At 32.8% G+C, this 17,999-nt stretch overlaps 1 protein-coding gene across 1 annotated transcript; it reads right to left on the bottom strand.

Moving 5' to 3' along the window:
* Positions 1-162: 162 nt before the first annotated feature.
* Positions 163-17,267, bottom strand: MS3_00006151 (uncharacterized protein). The gene is made up of 3 exons (XM_012942842.3): positions 16,846-17,267; positions 7,455-8,853; positions 163-5,350 (listed from the first exon to the last, which is right to left on the bottom strand). The coding sequence occupies exons 2-3, from the start codon at positions 8,769-8,771 to the stop codon at positions 4,199-4,201; spliced, it is 2,469 nt and encodes an 822-aa protein (XP_012798296.1). The 5' UTR covers positions 8,772-8,853; positions 16,846-17,267; the 3' UTR covers positions 163-4,198.
* Between the last annotated feature and the right edge of the window lie 732 nt (positions 17,268-17,999).

The raw sequence follows: 17,999 nt of genomic DNA on the forward strand, positions 1-17,999 counted from the left end.
AACAGTTTATTGATTACATAATATAATCATATCCAGAATATCTTCCCATGCAAACCAACTATACACATATATATATATATATACTACTTAATAATAATTCAGTAGTACCACTAACTCACAAGCAAAAAGTATGGCTTAAAGTCGAGTTTGCAAACATATTTAGTCAATGATTGGTTTTCCACTTACAAGGGAAACATATTGTTGATATTCTTTGAAATATCAGTGTGCTGGTTAAAAAATGAAGTGAATAACTCTCACGTTTATTGCTAATCATCAGTAATAACTTTCTCTCGAAACAATTAGCGACCTACTAGACAAATCAAAATGATCTAATATGAGTGAAACCATTTCCATTGATTCTACAATATTATCAGACAGACCAAATGATATCTTAAAACAGTTTGGTAAATCTGAAACACATGTGTGGGAAGTGATCATATATGCACTTTTTTACCAAATAGGGTAGTTCCATCTACATCTTTCTGTCCGAATTAGTCTAACCATTTATAAATAAATCATAATATCTCACAGCTTTATTTACAGTGTTTATCCCTTCCTGCACAGAAAGGTTGGCAAAAAGTTCGAAACCCTCATAGTAGTTGGATCAAATCTCATATTACAACAGTGAACCTTTAAAAATGATCCCCGAAGGTAGTTAGAAATTATTTTTCAAAATAATCTAATCCAGCAGTAGAACCAATTCCACTTGTTCAAACAGAAATTTACTCACTGCTTTCAATCTCTCTGCTACTTACCGTGATAAAAACATATTCATAGCTGTTGTGTTTTAGTATTCATAGGAAAGTGTTTGATTGAATGTATATTTTGGAATGAACTTACGTTATGAACAACAACACAGTTACCACTTCCAGGAAAATAATCGCTATTTTCAGTCAGAACAATTTACTTTCATGTCATGCTGAAAAACTAAAGTAAACATGAGACTGTTAAATTCAATCGACAGAACATTCGAAAATCAGATTATGTACTACCTGTTAATCATCATTGAGGCTCACATATCATCTTGAGGAAAATGACACTCTCCATTGTATACTTGTCCACTTCATCCATTATCAGTCAGATACGTTACCACTAAGATATTCAGGTCCTTAGACACTGATTCAAAAGATTCTGACGATTGTCACCATAGATTGTGCATAAAGGAGTACTACTGACACATCAAACAAGGCCAAAGCGATTTTATGCTAGAAAAAGGCCGTACAGTTAGAGTAGGCCTTTGTAAGCAAACAAAATATTCACCTACCTAAAGGAACACACACATATATCCTTGCCCGAACCAAAATGCAACCGATATCTTCCCATGTGGTGTCAGCAAAATTACTATGCTAATGAATAGTACAGCTCGCCACACAGTAGTCTTTTTTCTTTACAGATGTAAATAGTTAAGCCTCAGGACAGTAAAAGTTCAACACGCGAATCATGCCACCCTGATATGGTTTGCACGCTAGGATGGTCTAAATTTGCTGGGACTGTTGATCCATGGGTCTTAACATACCATCTAGGTCGGCTGGAAAACAGAAAGACTAAGCAACAGTAACTTAAATCTCGGCTGTACAGGAAAGTGAGAACAGTGACGAGTTTCCCCCAGCAACCAATATCGACATCTCTACCTTTCTAACGAAGGGAGGGGTTGAAAAAGTCCCTCCTAGATTTACCACACCATATGTATCTCCAGTCCCTGTGGTTAGGCCTCAGACGGATGAAGAAAACGCATCAGAAACTATTTACAGAACTGTAGGTATCGATACCAAAGTTTGATTTGATAATTTCAAATAAATCTACAAAACTGCAGTGTGTAACTGACTGTGAACAGTTGTCTATAGGCCTCTGCAGTCGCATTTCTCTGTCGAAAAGGTCACTACTAGTCCAACTTCTCCACCGGGTTCCTCAGGAAGAAGTATGCTTCTTTTTCCGTGTTTGTAACTGGGAAGTCACAACCACCATACACTTATAACAGCATGCAAAATCATCTTGTCCAAGAGTGTCATGTGACCTGACTAAGTGGAATGAAATGTATCATTCTTGTGTCGTATGAAAATGATACATCCATGTAAATGCTTAAATCCCAGGAACTAATTCAAATAGAAGAAAGATTTGACAATTGAAAGCAGAAAGACCATATACTTGATTTTCAACCATTTTATCCATGAATAGTGTTTAATTAATTAATTAATTTACTGTTTACGAAAAACTCAAAATGAATAACAGTGTCATAATAACAATGATACCAAATAATAATGTTATTAATTAATTAATAAATGAATAAATAAGTAAATTATTTAATTAGCAATAATGCTCAACTTATTTTTTTTTATAAATGAAGGCAGAGAAAAAAAAGCAATTCAAAATCAATAAAACCCATAATGATAAAGACAATGAAATAATAAACAGACTAAATAGTTGATTATTAGATCAACTAAATGATGAAAGAATGAATGTAAGAAAAAGAGAAACAATATCTTCCCTTATTGTATTATCACCATTTCAATTATCATAACTCCTCTTCAAAAATCAAGACCGTGACAAGTAATTTAACAAATAAATCATTTGAGAATAATTGAGCTAAATATGTGTGTATTTTTGTAATAATAATAATAATAAAATCATTACTAAATTGAGGCGTAGTAAAAATCCACCGATGTTTACAATTTAAGATTTGCTAGGTTAAAACAATAATAATGAAGAGGAATAGAAACATCACAAGAAAAAGAAAATAGAAACCGATTAAATAACGTTAATAATTATAATATCGAAGTTATTGTGAATAAAATAATGAAACACTTTTTCAGTATAAGTTAATATACTGATTACTAATCCATTTGAGTAGTATGTATGTGTTAACAGAAGCAGCGCACATGCGTAATGTATAAATATTATCATTGCACTGGTATCAGGGAGATGTAAGGAGTAGGGCTTTTAGGCACTACGTGGAATATTCATGTTTTAATGAATACATTTCAAAATTATTGAATAAGTCAGTATATAAACAGCAGATAATAATAATAATAATGGATAGTGTAAGCGGTACACTAGTAATAACAAAAAAATTATGAAATTAACATTAGTAGCCAATAGTAAATATTAGATAACACAATAAGAAATAACGTCCTTTAACAAAAAAAGTTATTGTAGAAAAAAAACTGTTAGAAAAGGGAACAACCGAGACATAAGTAAAGTCAAACAACAACCGGTTTGAATGTTATTAATGACTTCAACTTTGCCGTCTTGTACGTTGTGAATATACTACTTAATGTAATCGAATAGATCACTAACAATAGTAATTGTAATAGTAGGCTAAACTTATGAATGCTTGAGAGAAGTTTGACAGCAAAGCTGCCTTCCTGAATTGGCCATTGTCCCATATATGTGTATATGAATGCTTATTTTATATGATGTATTTCTGAATAATTTCAGCCAACAGGATCACCTCACAGCACTATATAACTTACTGTGAATACAAATAATTTTGACTGGATTGGAAGAAAATACAGCGTACAAAAAAGTGTTTATCAAAATGTTAAGCAATTTTGTTGAAATACCTATTATCCGTTATCACCGGAAACGTTCTATGTAGTCACCGACTTTGTTTCAATATACTAGAAAAAGAAAAAATTCAACGTACAACTAATACTACTAATGGAAAGTATCAGTAATATCAGGAATTGTATTAGTAATGAGAGTAATGTTATTAAGCAATTTTTTAAAAATCATATTATTACTACTGTTGTGATAACAATAGTAATGTGTTAGGATGAGTAATAAATAGATGTAATGGCGCTTTAAAAAGAAGTGGACAAGTGAAAATGTCTCGAAAAAAAATTATAACGGAGAAAAAATTCGGATTCCCTGAACTATCATCCATCATCGACAACATTATGAATAAACCTATTGAGATAAAAATGATATTAAAAAATGTTGACAAAAACAATGTAAAATGTCAAGAATTTTACTTGTTTTCCCTAATTAAAAAAAAACAATGAATGAATCCACGTTGAATTAACGAAGTTTTCAGTGAAGTGTCCTATGAGAAGCATATGCACGTTCGATTGGAAAAAAACATTACAGTTTAGAATTGTCTTCATTTCTCTTCAAATCCTGGTACTATTAGAAGCATCAATACTGTAAATCAATAAATCGGTGACAAGTAACAAGAATGGATTATTGTCTTCTGGTTGTTTTATGTCTTACTTGACATTTGTGTATTGTTACTACTACTGTTACTAGGCGGATCATAACAGTTCGACTCCATTTTTATTTGATATTCTCTATTATTTTGAAATTGGTTAAGTGTTACATTTGTTGAAGATGTAGTCGGTAGTGGTGATAAAGGACTAGAACAATCCATTGAATTACTTTTATTCCCAGATGATTCATGATATTCCAAGCCCCATGTTTGTTGATTATTATTATTATTACCACCATTACTGTCATTATTCCCTGTACTATTTCCGACTGAGATTGATTTATTTGTCATCATTATTGTTGAATTGTTATCTAACAGATCTTGTCCACTTAATAGACGTGATCTATCTCTTGAGCCTAAAATCGATATAAGATTCGGTTGTGAATAATCTTTAAATGCAATAGCTTCACTTAAACTATGAGAGTTATTTTCCAATGAAGGAAATGATAATTCATAAGTGGAGCATGATGATGATGATGAACCAGAGGCTGGACCACGTACAGATACTTGTGAAGTACTTCTTGACATTGGAATTAACATAGAATCTGAGATATCATGATCTTCTTGATTAAGAGTCGACACTTTGTTAGATTCAGAATTTTGTGTAAAAATGCGACTTTCATTGTCTTTTACAGAATTATTTGAAGAGAAACCAAATAAAGATTTTGATCTATTTGGTGTTATATGGGAATGTAACAAATTAACTGGAGGAAGTAATGATGACGATTCATTAGAGATGAAATTTTCATCTGATACTTCATTTATAGTGTACGTTTTCCCAAGTGCTTTTGTCTTCCATTCATAATGTTGAATTTCACAATCCATATTCTTGTCTGATGTTAATAAATCATTTAAATCATCTAAAGGCTCTTTGAAATTATTTAAACATACTGGTACTTCATTTAAACATGACAAATATGGTACAGCAACTCCAGGACAATGACGTTGTAATAATATAACACAATGTTTTGCTCGTGAACGCCAACTTTCTAATTCTTGCATTAATCTACTAGCTTCTAATTGTAAACATTCAACTTGTGATTGTAATTCTTGTGTTCGTTGAACTTTACGTTCACGACATTTTTGTGCAGATTTACGATTTCGTTCACGTCGTTTCATTCGACGATCTGCTTCATCTGGATCAACCTAGTTTAAATTGAAATATAAAAAACAAGTAGGGATTTTTTAAAAGTAGTTCCTTTTTTAATTTATTCTAGCTGCAGTGTAAACCGTCAACAGTGAGATAGATGCATCTAGTTGACGAGTCCTAAATAGGATGAAACTTGTGTTCTGAATCCCACTGCTAGCCATCATCTAAATTGTGATGTTTTTAGTACGATGAATTATTATCGAGAACTTAATTTAGAACCAAAAATGCTCCGGTACTATAGTTGGTTACGCCTCTACAGACAGATCTGAGTAGCCGATGACATCAAACATCTGAAATGAGTCTTGTTATCTCAGTGTGTCTGATTGTCTACAAATGATAGTGTTCTCTATTGAGCTAAGATAGTCATGTATTGTGTACTGTGAGTGGTAATACTCATCAGAAAAGACATTAACTTAATTGGGAATTATTAAACAAAACCTTGACAACAGCTTATCCACTCCGCCTGGAGCCCCCTCCCAAGCCCGGATAAAGGAGGAGGGTTGGGCATGGGGTTAGCGACCCCACCCCGTAGAAAGCTAACTCGGTAAAAAAACGCTAACCAGAAAACTAATCAAACTTCCTGTCATAATAGTTACTTTACGATTAAGGACAGTGATCTAAAAAAAACTTAACATTCAGAACTGACTGACAGTAGATCGAAATAGTTCATCTAACTAAACATTAAAAACGACAAAATAATGGATGAAGAAGTTTTTCCACTAAACGATATTATAAGTTAATAATGAAGTGAGCCAAAAATATGCAATATTAAGTATAAATTATAGTAACCATTGTAAAATCACACTTTATATATAATTTTCACATTCCAATTATTATTGTATGTCTGTTAACCAAATACTAAGCTACCACCAACGTGAAGCAGTTTTACACTCTAAATAGAAAAAGTGGGATAAGGGAGAAATCGAACTATGACTCATTATTATAATTAAAAGAACTCTTTTGTAATCTGATTGGTTAATAATTTGACCTTAAAATGTATCGACCTGAAATTGGTAGAAATTTAGCGAAACAGTTTGATTTACCTACGCCTATATGTAGTAAGGCCAGACAAAAAAAGTATATTAGATTTGGCTATCGTTATAAATCCGGAAAGATTTTTCCATGCATTGAATGCATATTGATATAATATGGTCATGGTCTGTTAGAAATAAGTGTAGGGCAAGCATATTTTTCGATTAGATATATCCCTTAAGAATTTGTATGAATCACATATTGTATTTTTTATAGTGAGGTATCTTCGGGAAACGCCTAAGGAATAATTAGAGTACACAGTTCTTGATGATGGATCATCAAATATTTCTGTCAAACCATAAAAACTATTATCCTAATTCCTAAGAATCCAAAGCTAGAAAAAATTCTGTAGTAATAATGACGGTAGATCACATAATCAATGCTTACTCTGTCATAAGGCCAAAAAACAAGATACCTATAGGATAGCTTTATTATATTCAACCAACTATACCGATGGGCTTCCAGATAAAAAAAGCCATGGTTGAAATGTTCTGGAGGTATTCAATGTCATTTTGACTAAAAAAACGTAATACCATTATTGATTTTAGAAATTCCGTACTTCAATTTTCTATTTAAACTTCTTTTATGAGCTTCCACATTATTCTGACATCGCGAGATATTCATTACCTTGTCCTAATTAGACAGTAATGTGATGTAATAATACTCATATAATCACTTTATTAACAATCTGCAGTTCGGATCTCTAGGCTTCTCATTGTTTGATTCTGGGCAAAGTTCGATTACTCACTAAACGGTGTGTATGCAATTTATACATTGGACAATCAAATATCAATTCATGGGTTGCTAACAATACAGAGAATTAACGGTGAAATCCGGGTTATTAAGTGTCTTTGTTTTCAATAATGAACCCAAATCTTTTTTATTTTTATTTTATATGAGAGAATACTAGGAACATATCAGTGACGTTTAGGATTTAAACCTTGATTAAGTTAAACAGTTTACTCATTTATGGCCATGATGATGTAAAGGGATGAGAAAACATGATGTTCTAAATTTAAAGATAATCCAATTAATTATCTTTTTTAAATAAACTTCATTCTAGCTTACTAGTTCGCCTTTCAGATTTCTTCGCCCAGTAGCTAATGTAGGTGCAGGTTTTCTTGTTCTTCCTGGAGTTTGTGGACAGCCACTGCTACATGTCGGCGTCGGTGATGCTTCACCATCATCTGATGAACAACCAAATTTATTGCCTGAAAAACCTATAGTTGAAGAATCAGGAGTCATGGTAATTGTACTTGTCACCGGACTTGCTGTTGAAACAACCAATAATCGTGTTGGTGTGGAGGCACTACGTGAAGAACGATTAGAAACTTGGGGTGGATTCTTTACATCACAATTGATTCTTGAGTGAAGTATATTTTGTCCACAAGTCAAATTAGATGGGCTATGTGTTCTATTCTCATAAATATTATCTCCAATATTGCAATATCCACTAGCTTGAAATGCATGATGTTGTGTATGGCTACTTGCAGTTATATGAGATCCCGTTTGATGCCCTGAATGATCGTCATGTCTTGGTGTTGGACAAGTTGTTGGACAACGATTCATATTTGAGAAAACCGTTGTATTCCCAGTAGGTGATAATACTGGAAATCCATTTACACATGACGACAATTGTTGAGTATCATCAATCAGATGAGGACGAAATCCTGATCTAGAGTTGATTTTCAAATCATCTGTAAGAGAACTAGTATTCCAATGTCCGAATTCACTTTCTGGCATATTTGAATAATTCATGTATTCATTATTATTGTTATCATTATTATTACTATCATTATAGGCTATAGAATCAGTCAACTGATCATATTGAGAATTCAGTAAATTAGTACGTTGATAAATGTAATTATTTCTTGTACCATTATGATAATTATTCGTAACACTAACAGCAGTACTAGTGATTGTAGTAGTAGGTGTTGTTGTATTAATATATGGTTGTTTAATCTCCATAGTTTGATCACAATGATTCAAATTCACAGCCTCTGAATTATTTGAATAGTTTAAACTATTTGATGTACAGTATGAATTGTTAGCACGATTAATACTATTACTATTATTATTGTTACTATTATGAATGTGTGTGTTTAACACAGATGGTCGTGAATAATCTGATTTCGATTGCAACAATAAATGCGGTGCGGGTAACGATGTATTTTGACGACGTTGTTCAGATGAGTTTTCATTTGAAAAAGGAGATGGACTTGGTGTAGCCATGTGATTCATTGGATATAAAGTATTGTCATGTTGATGATGATTACTGTGAACACCATGATGATGTATATTAAAGTTTTCAATCAGTGAAGTCGATATATTCCCACTATGACGTTCATTTGTTAACTTATTTGAACAAGCAGATATTGTCGACATTGGTAAAACAAAAAAATTTGTAGAAACTAGTTATATTCTTGTATCTTATTACCCCCAAATTTGCAGTCGATCAGTCATGAAGCTGAAAGTAAAAGAATAAACAAAATTTTGATATTTTTCCTCATTTTCCTAGGCATTTAGCGAATCTCAATAAAATAGGTTGAATATTAAACATTACTGTAAATTATAAGCAAAGATGGATAGTGGCTAGCAGTGGAATCCAGTACACGCGTTTCGTCCTATTTGGGACGCGTCAGCTGGATGTAACTGCATCTCAGAGTTTATGTTCACTCTGGGACTTAACTACTGAGTCCTGATAGCCACCTGCTTATGCAATGGGGTGAAGTTTAAATCCACTTCGCATTGTTTGCTTGTATCTTCCCATTGTTATTTAGAGGACGAAACGCGCATCCTGGATTCCATTAATAGGCACTATTCATCATCCCTTATAAAGCTTGTGACTTAAGGCAATACGCACAGGATGCATGTGCGCCAACAAGGGACTGATCAATAGCAGTCCTAAACATCGATAAGAAGATTTAAGGAAACAATACCAAGTGAATTATTGTAAATTGTTTTACTTAAATTGTTATCAGTAACATCAGCATTACAAACATAAAATTAAGAATTTTTGAAAGATTAGTTATCAAAGTTTAATATTTGAAATCATATAAAAATTTCCAAACTACGAATAAGGCTTCATACATTTAACTTCTCAGGTAACGTTCATTAAGATAGCAGATAATTGTATAATATCTGAAACCATGAGGATTGATGAAGTCTAGTTTCCACTGAGAATATCAAAACTTAGTGATATATGTAAGTACTGACAAATAACAAAAAGGATGTAATGTATCCACTGAATATTATGGCTAATTATCCTTTGTTGAATAGAATACCTAAATCACAGAATACTCAAACAATACTCTAGTTTGAAACTACTAGTAGGTATGTATGGTCTGCAAAAGAACATACCATCAAACACACTAGTCAATAGTATATCCTAGTTTAAAATAAATTTATCGAAGAATTCAATGTGAAGAAGATCCATATCATGAATTTCAGTGAATTCGAAAATTCACATTTCTTTATATATTATGGAAATAATATTTTAAGACAATAAAATACAAGCGTTCGAAAGAAAACGCGATGATATCATGGTTTATGGACGACCTTTGAGCAATGCTAAAATGGCCATAAGGAAGTTCAAACAATTATAAGTCCCAAGGAAGGGTTAGAAATGAATGTGAGGAAACGGGATCAGGAATTATAGTTAGAAACCAGTGTGTTCATCATGAACCAACACTAACTATAATGTCAAAATTCTATTTAGCTATATGGATGAATGAACTTCACGAGAAAATGGAAATGTCTCTGTATTAAATCTGATTGATTCGTCCATAAATCATAGTGCCGTTGAAAACACCAGTCATTGATTTATGAAATGTCATTTTGCTTTTCCTTACATTTACTCACACAAATCCATTCATACCTATCTAATTATTGATATTTTGGATGTAAGTGAAGGGACTTGGAAGAGTATTTACTGCAATAAACTATAGGAACAGATGTGTGTCTTATTTCTATCACTGCGAAGCATGGAATATGTAGATGAGAAAAGTTCCAGTATTTTTACTAAAATGGTTAATTACGTAGGGACGGATAGTTCTAGTGAACTATGAATGATCTATTAATTAGTAAAACTCTCAATTGGAGAAAAGAATTCGTGTATGTGCTATTCATTTTTTGAGTTATCTTTGATTACTGGGCCCAGTAACACATCAACAAGTGAACAGTTCTTACTTTATCATTTGAAGTAGATTACAGTGTAAATAACAGACACATTTTTTTCGCTTATCAAACGACCAAAATAAAATCCTGCTTCCTATCCAATATGTCTATTTCTCTACATATCTCGCATTCTTCTAGCTTAAATATGCTCTCTAACAAATAATCACAACGACCTTCTAATTTGTTCTAACTAAACGACCTCGTCTGGCTGCTTTCGTGGTTGACATATCAGTGACCTTGACACGAATGATGGACTCTGCCTAAAATTAACGGTAAACAGTATGGTATCTCATGCGACCAAGGCACACACACACACACGTTTATAGTCTTAGTTAGACCTATGTTTTAAAAAGCTACCTAACTTGATCAACATCTTTTATTTTAGACTAAACTATCTATTAGAAAGGCGGGGAGAACTAAGGAAATAAACTTCCTATCCCCTTGTTAATGTTCTATCCACTTTATTTTTAGTCAATAAAAAATACACTTGAAATGCTCATTATCAACATATTTCTTCAATTAATGAAAATAAGTTTCACTAAATTGTAAACACAAACTTAGAGGGGAATATATAAAGATGATGTAAACATTTCCCTCTTTCTTCCAAATGAATTCCTTATTTGTAATTATTAAAAAAGAAAAGGATACAGAGGTCAAGTGTTGTAACTTAAGTACGAATTGGTAGGTGAATAGCTTATTCCCAACTGGTCAAAGTTGATGTAGATTACTTTACGAAGTAATAAGTAAACGACTTAGATTCCTGTAATTGATTGAATAAATTTGCCTAATCATGGAAACGGCAATATCTGATGGATGAGTCATATCCCTATCTAATGATACAGTAAACTTACCAATACCCTATCATTATATGATTACATTGATGAAGTGAATTTGTGTTAATGTGTACATAAGCCTACTGGAGGTTGATGGGTTATTTGTTTTGATTGCTTTACTTAAAAGTACTTTTTAAGAGCCACATAATAGACTTTGACACCTTTTGTGGGAAGAAAATGATACACAGGTTTTTATTGTTAAGAATGTATATTTTTAGTGTGTAGTTCATTACGAATTGCGACATTTTCAACATATCTCCGTCTGAATTTTAATAGCCAATCTGAATAAGAAAAAAACCAGCTAAAAGAATGTCAACTAGTAAAATCAAAAAATTGGTACGACTAAGTAATCATGTTGTAACGAAGGTCAATTTTTGCAGGAATTTGTAACTAGATTAGTAAAAACGTTAACAGCCCTTCTTTTATGTAACTTATTTACCAAATATGGGCATATGTAACTAGTTTTGACCAATAGTGTTCATATGTAACTCCAAAATTTCGATTGGCAATTTGGTCCTAGCTTTTTCAAGGAAATAAACTGGGGTTAAATTGCCGACGGAAACGTTGAATTTACTTCAGATTCAATTGCTGGGATTTTATAAATATATTCTTTCTCTTTAATGTTGTACATTAACTCAGCGCCCAAATACTGTGAATCTATTCATTCAAATCTAGACGAAAGTTCTTACAAAGTTTTAATAGTTTACAGAAAGACAATGGATCAAATGTTATTACAAGTGTGATGATCACTTGAGCTACATATTTCTGCGAAAATCACTAAACCTGAGATAAGTAATAAGGTTTTTAGCAGTCCCAAAAGAACGAATAAACTATAAACTGATGATCCTTTTGGGGTAAATTTACGCACTTTTAATTAATTTAACTCAGATGATTGCTAAGAAAAAAAAAAGACTAACATTTAAAGATTCTTGAAATGAATTTGGAAAGGAATTATTATGGGGCCAGAGAAATGTCAGTGAGCCCTAGCCAAACTATCTACCAGGTTGAACCGTTTCTATGTTAGGTGGTAGATCACTGAATAGTTTACTGAGCCTCTTCAAAGTCAAGGATAGGCAACGCGAATTAATTAATTAATTACACACCATAGATAGACCTATGCAGCAGCAGTTGAACTCTGAACTTATCTAATCTGTTCTTACTAATACATGTTGTTGTTTCACCGATTCACATGGCTATCACAACAGGATAAGCCAGGTTAGGTACCGACTACGAGGTGTGTCTTCGTTGTAAGCTAGGTTACACCGTCTAAGTAGACTAAAATCATCGACACAGACAGACCATCTGAATTGGCGGTCGACATCAGGAATATATTATTCTCATTTTGAGTACTAGTAATTACTTTTTTTTAATAAGTTGCAGTCTAGAAATTGTTCATGACATTTAAATAAATCGAGTAACTATGTATTTCAGTTAGGAGTGCATCAGCCCTACAACATGAGGTTAAAAAGTTTGACTATTCGCTAATGTAATAAGTAAATGAAAAATGAGTAAATAATTAGTCGTCTATGTGAAATTAAAATAATTGAAAGATTGACCTATAGGTTGATGTACCTAAGTCATAGATTTCGAGTGGTTATTCATACTACATTGATATCTAAACCAAAATAAGCTAACTTAAAGCTTTGGCATGATGTGATCTACAGTTGAGTGCGCTTTGAACAAATGAAATACAATGATTTAGTGATTAAAGTAATCGGCTTTCAAAACAGTCAGTTGCAGGTTCGTTTAATAGCTTATCTATTATGATTTCGGCAACTGGATAGGTATCACTAACACTCAAACAAACAGTATGTCTCAAAGTTAATAATTGGACTTGATAAATCTACTGAATAAAGTATGCTTTGCGAAATTATATATACAACCATTAGTTAACGAAAACTGTATGGTAATTTACAAGAATTATTTATGCTAAATAGTCACGTTATGTTATAAATGTTACACGGAAGCATAATTCTCATAGTAACTCCCTCATTTGTTTTCAGAATTTTAACAGCTGGGAAACCTATGTTCTAGCCCAACTGTATATGTATAGAGTTGTTTGTTGTCTTTAGTTCTTCCCTAGCTATTCATTACTTTGTTCCAGGTATCTGACTTCATTAGTTTAGATGAATCGCCTCACACTTATTCTGTCATTCAGAATAAATTCGAACGAAAAGTTTAGTCATATTAAAGATTTCCATAAATCATAATTTAAAAAGTATCTGAGACTGTAAAAAAAAGACAATTCAGTTAAACAGACCGTTTAATTTAAAGCAAAATAGCACATCAAATAGTACACAGTAAGGAGAATAGACTTGTGTCTCAACCAACTTAAGAACCTAATTTGCAACTTCTATAAATAAACTCCCTCTGTTCCACTAATTTGGACGAGTCAGCTGATGAGTAACTCTAGTTGTTACATAAAAGATATGGCTTGAGGTTTAATCTAAGATTACCACTTATTTGCACTCATTCCACATATGATAAGATTGGCAAAACATTCATTTGTGCCTACTGATTCATTTAGTTGCAGCTTGTTTGCTGAATAACACAGTGACTGTAATAATATTATTGTATGCTAATTCATTCATACAGTAAATATACCTTGGGTTTTTTCTGTAGAATAATAAATCACGATAAATAAATGGGACTCGGTCGGTAAGTACAAAAAGGAGATATATTAAAATAAACAATGAAAATATAAATAAACAGAAGATTGGTATAAAGGAATCAAGGTAAACAATGAATGTATCAATTTCAGTATGATCCATCTTTAGCCACATTATTCAGGATATTAAAACAATCTGATTTGTGATACTTAAGAAAGGAATGAAACTTCACTCGACATTTCACAAAGTTCTAATAACATTAAACTAGTTCTAACGAAATAGGATACATGTCCATGAATTTGTGGAGCATCCATTTGTCAGTATTTAATTTGTTGTATAAAGCGTTTCCTGGTAATCCTCAGTTCATTTAATGGGTGTGTTGTCTAAGAGCATAATGTTCACTGAGGATTCCATTTGTAGCTCTAAGTTTCACTTCATTTACTTTTTCATTAGTTAAGTTGGGATGTTCTACGGTGGTATGCTCACAGAAGGAGTATTTAGATAGCTTTAGATGTCCCTCTTAATATGCAACAAACGTCCGCTAAATAAAAGGAAAAATACTTGAAAATGCTACATACTTCACGTTTATTAAATTATTAAAAAGAATGATTATCCTTAAGGTCAACAAGAACCAATCAACGTCAAGGTCTACAGAACAAGTTGTGAACCATATGTGGAGAAATTCGAACACTTCACTTCTACTTGAAGTTTGTGCTGACGATTTGGTCCAGAAGAACGACGAGAGCTCCACGACCAAACCATCCACCTGAGCTACAAATCTTCTCCATCATCTCATTATCCCTACACATTCTAACCAATCACACTAATATTCTCTACGACATGAGTCAAACGTACTAAACACAGAATGATCGAGTAACGCAGTCAATCAAAATATGGGAAATAGTTTCGGGTATAGTAAACTAGTTATAAGGAACATAGAACCTGTTATATATCTGCATCGGTTCAAATTGTTACACCATATCAGCAAAGAGAAGTGAAATTTATTAAAACAAACACCTGTGTAGAAAACGTAATAACGATATCAGCAGTAGGAGACAGAGGGATAGATATTATGATTCGAGAATGAATGTGCAAAATAAAAAGTACATGACAAAGAGAAGTTGAAGAGTGAATGTATCTGTGCCATTACACCCGATTCTAAGCAAAATCACTGAACGTCACTAACCTTTAGTTATACTAATCAAGTGCACTCTAACCAACATAGCTCAATCAAGCAGTCAATGCTTTGTCAGCCTCTGTCTTCTTCTCAACCTACTCCTACACTGGAAAACATTGTGTCGAGGCATGGGGTGGCTAGGTGTACACAATATATGTCCCAACTACCTAACTCGATGGAAAATAACTATCACATCAATCGATTTTCCATATTTCATTAACACCCTACCCCTAAACTTAGAATTGCTGGCTCAATCATTCCATGATACTAGGCAACACTTCGAGGACATCGATAATCAAAGATTGTTTACGTTCAATGATTAGTATATCACTGATGAGATTGCTGATTTCCAACATAATAGTGCGTATAAAGTATACTACAGAGTGACAGTAGCTTAGAAGTCTAGGCATTTGAACCAGTCATCGGGTCAAATGTATTTCACCTGAATAACCATTGTAAGATTTAGCATGGCAAATGCAACTTGCCGCCAGTCTTGTACAGTTTTCTATTGAGTTTAGTCCAAACTTCCTTAAATAGTGTCTGATCTTTAACCTGTTAACCATTCCCAAACCCGAAATTTCCACAGTTATCCATTTCAATTCAAAATTTGAATATTATGAGATTAACTGGAGTTTCAGTATCAATGATTTTTTAGATAAAAAAACACTATTCACATCTAATAAATTCGTTGCCTAAAATTGAAATAACTTAAAAAATAAGATGAAAAGAAGCATTAACCAAGTACAATGGAATCAATCAGACTTAGGTTAAAGATGTTTCTGAAACATTGAAAGTAGTTTGGATCATAACACTGGAGACTTTCATAACTCTAAGCATTCCTTCTACATAATACAGTAACCGATTTCTTTAGGATGTTAGAATGTTTAATACAAAAATCGACCTCTATATTACTTTTATTCTAAATAGGATGCTTTAAAATATCTACTTAATGATGTATACGCTTATCAAATAACTTGGTAGACTCAAGGTGATTTTTGAAAAAAATGTAGTTGGTGTGTAGATTGTAAAAGTGATTGAAAATATGAACTAGTAAAAATCCTACGAGAACAGATTTTTGAGGTTGTTGAGTTCTTTGAACTGGATGATATAATTGAGGGGCTTTTATTGATATTCTATATAACATCTTCAAAGCCTACTTCCTGTTGAAGTGATCTTCCTAATTAATCAGCAAGTGTTATATCAGTTCATTTCGGTGTTGTTTATAATTGGCCGTCTTCGTAGGTTTGATTGTCTTCGTTTCCCTTGACATTCACCCTAAATCCATGTTAGTTGATCACGGGCCTTGTGATTGGTTGAGATATCCCATATCGGTTCATAGATTGGGTCTATGTTAATGCCTCTACTGATTGTAACTGATTTGAACTCCATGCTTCTAAAAATTATCTGACATTCTTGGAGTTTTCTTGACCTAACATTTCGGCATTTCATCAATCAAATTCGTGTCCATGGTTGTCTGCATATATTATTAGCAACCTAATAATAGTCCCCAATTCTACTATCTAGCTCAGAGAATTCAACACCACTAAAAGCATTCACTTGAGCTACGAATTCTTTTCATAATTTTAGAAATATTTAGGGATAAACATTTCATATATAGTAACAGTAACCAAAAAATATATGTATATAAAAAGTAGCCGACTTACCAAAATGTGTTGTATCTACACTCATTTCCTCAAATATATTTTTCTAGATACTTTTATTTAGAATTAAACTGAATGCAATTTAGGTTTATCAACGAAACTGGAAAGTTCTTAAGCCTGTCTTGTTCCAAAATAATTTCTATAATTTTTCATTCATAGAATGAGTACGTAGTAAGTATTACGTACAACAACAGGTCAGCATCAATGACAATGATATTGCCGTAGTTAATATCAAAGTTTCCATCACGCTATATGCACACTGTACGCGTCTCCCTTTCGTTTTGATCGATTTCAAAAAATAAACCAGTCTGACGCATTCTTCACGCAATATAAAATTTTTACCAGCCACGTGGAAAGGATTGGTCAGCCAAAAAATGACTATGACGTGTAGCAAATAAGAGTGTGAGAATCACATGTGCTGACCTGTCTATTGGCCGAAAGATACAGCTAGAACGAGAGTGTGTGTGTGAGCGAGAGAGAGAGAACAATTTAGCTTGACTAGAAAATCTACTTCATATAGCAAACGCACATTGCTTTCAGAAACTTGTATGGTAATATATAAATATACAAGCACGTGTCTGTTAGCAATCCATCTTCTTACAGAAAGCCTCATCCACCCCCTTTGGTGTATAAACATGCTTACATAAAGTGTAGCGAACACGGGAAAGGCGGAGCATTAGCACCGAACATGGCAAACTGTTATTTTTCTATCTTTCTCTCTTTATCATTGATACATGTATACACAAAACATTTAACACACAAACATAATTTTTGTCTTTTTTTTCTGGTTAACAGTATTACTAATCTAATCGTGTCACGGACACGTAAAATAATCCAGTATGACTAGTAGTGTGTCCATAACATAAACAGTTTTGACGTCAGTGTCTGATACCCCCTAGTTTTCTTCTGACTGTTGTGCAAGTAGATTAGATTGATTTTCAATCAATTCCGAAGATACATGGTTGTAATAAAAGTTGTTAATCAATACTTGACTATTATTTCTGTGGCCATAGACGTATGGAGGCTCAAAAAACTATATGATCTAAGGTCAAATATTTCCTGTGATTTACATCAGTGATTGACTTTAGTTAGAAAATCACTAACACTTAATAAGTACTGAACAGGTATTTCGTCCTAATATGGTACGGCTCATCATC

Source organism: Schistosoma haematobium, chromosome 2, assembly GCF_000699445.3.
Source record: "Schistosoma haematobium chromosome 2, whole genome shotgun sequence".
In the NCBI taxonomy this organism is placed as follows: Eukaryota; Metazoa; Platyhelminthes; class Trematoda; order Strigeidida; family Schistosomatidae; genus Schistosoma; species Schistosoma haematobium.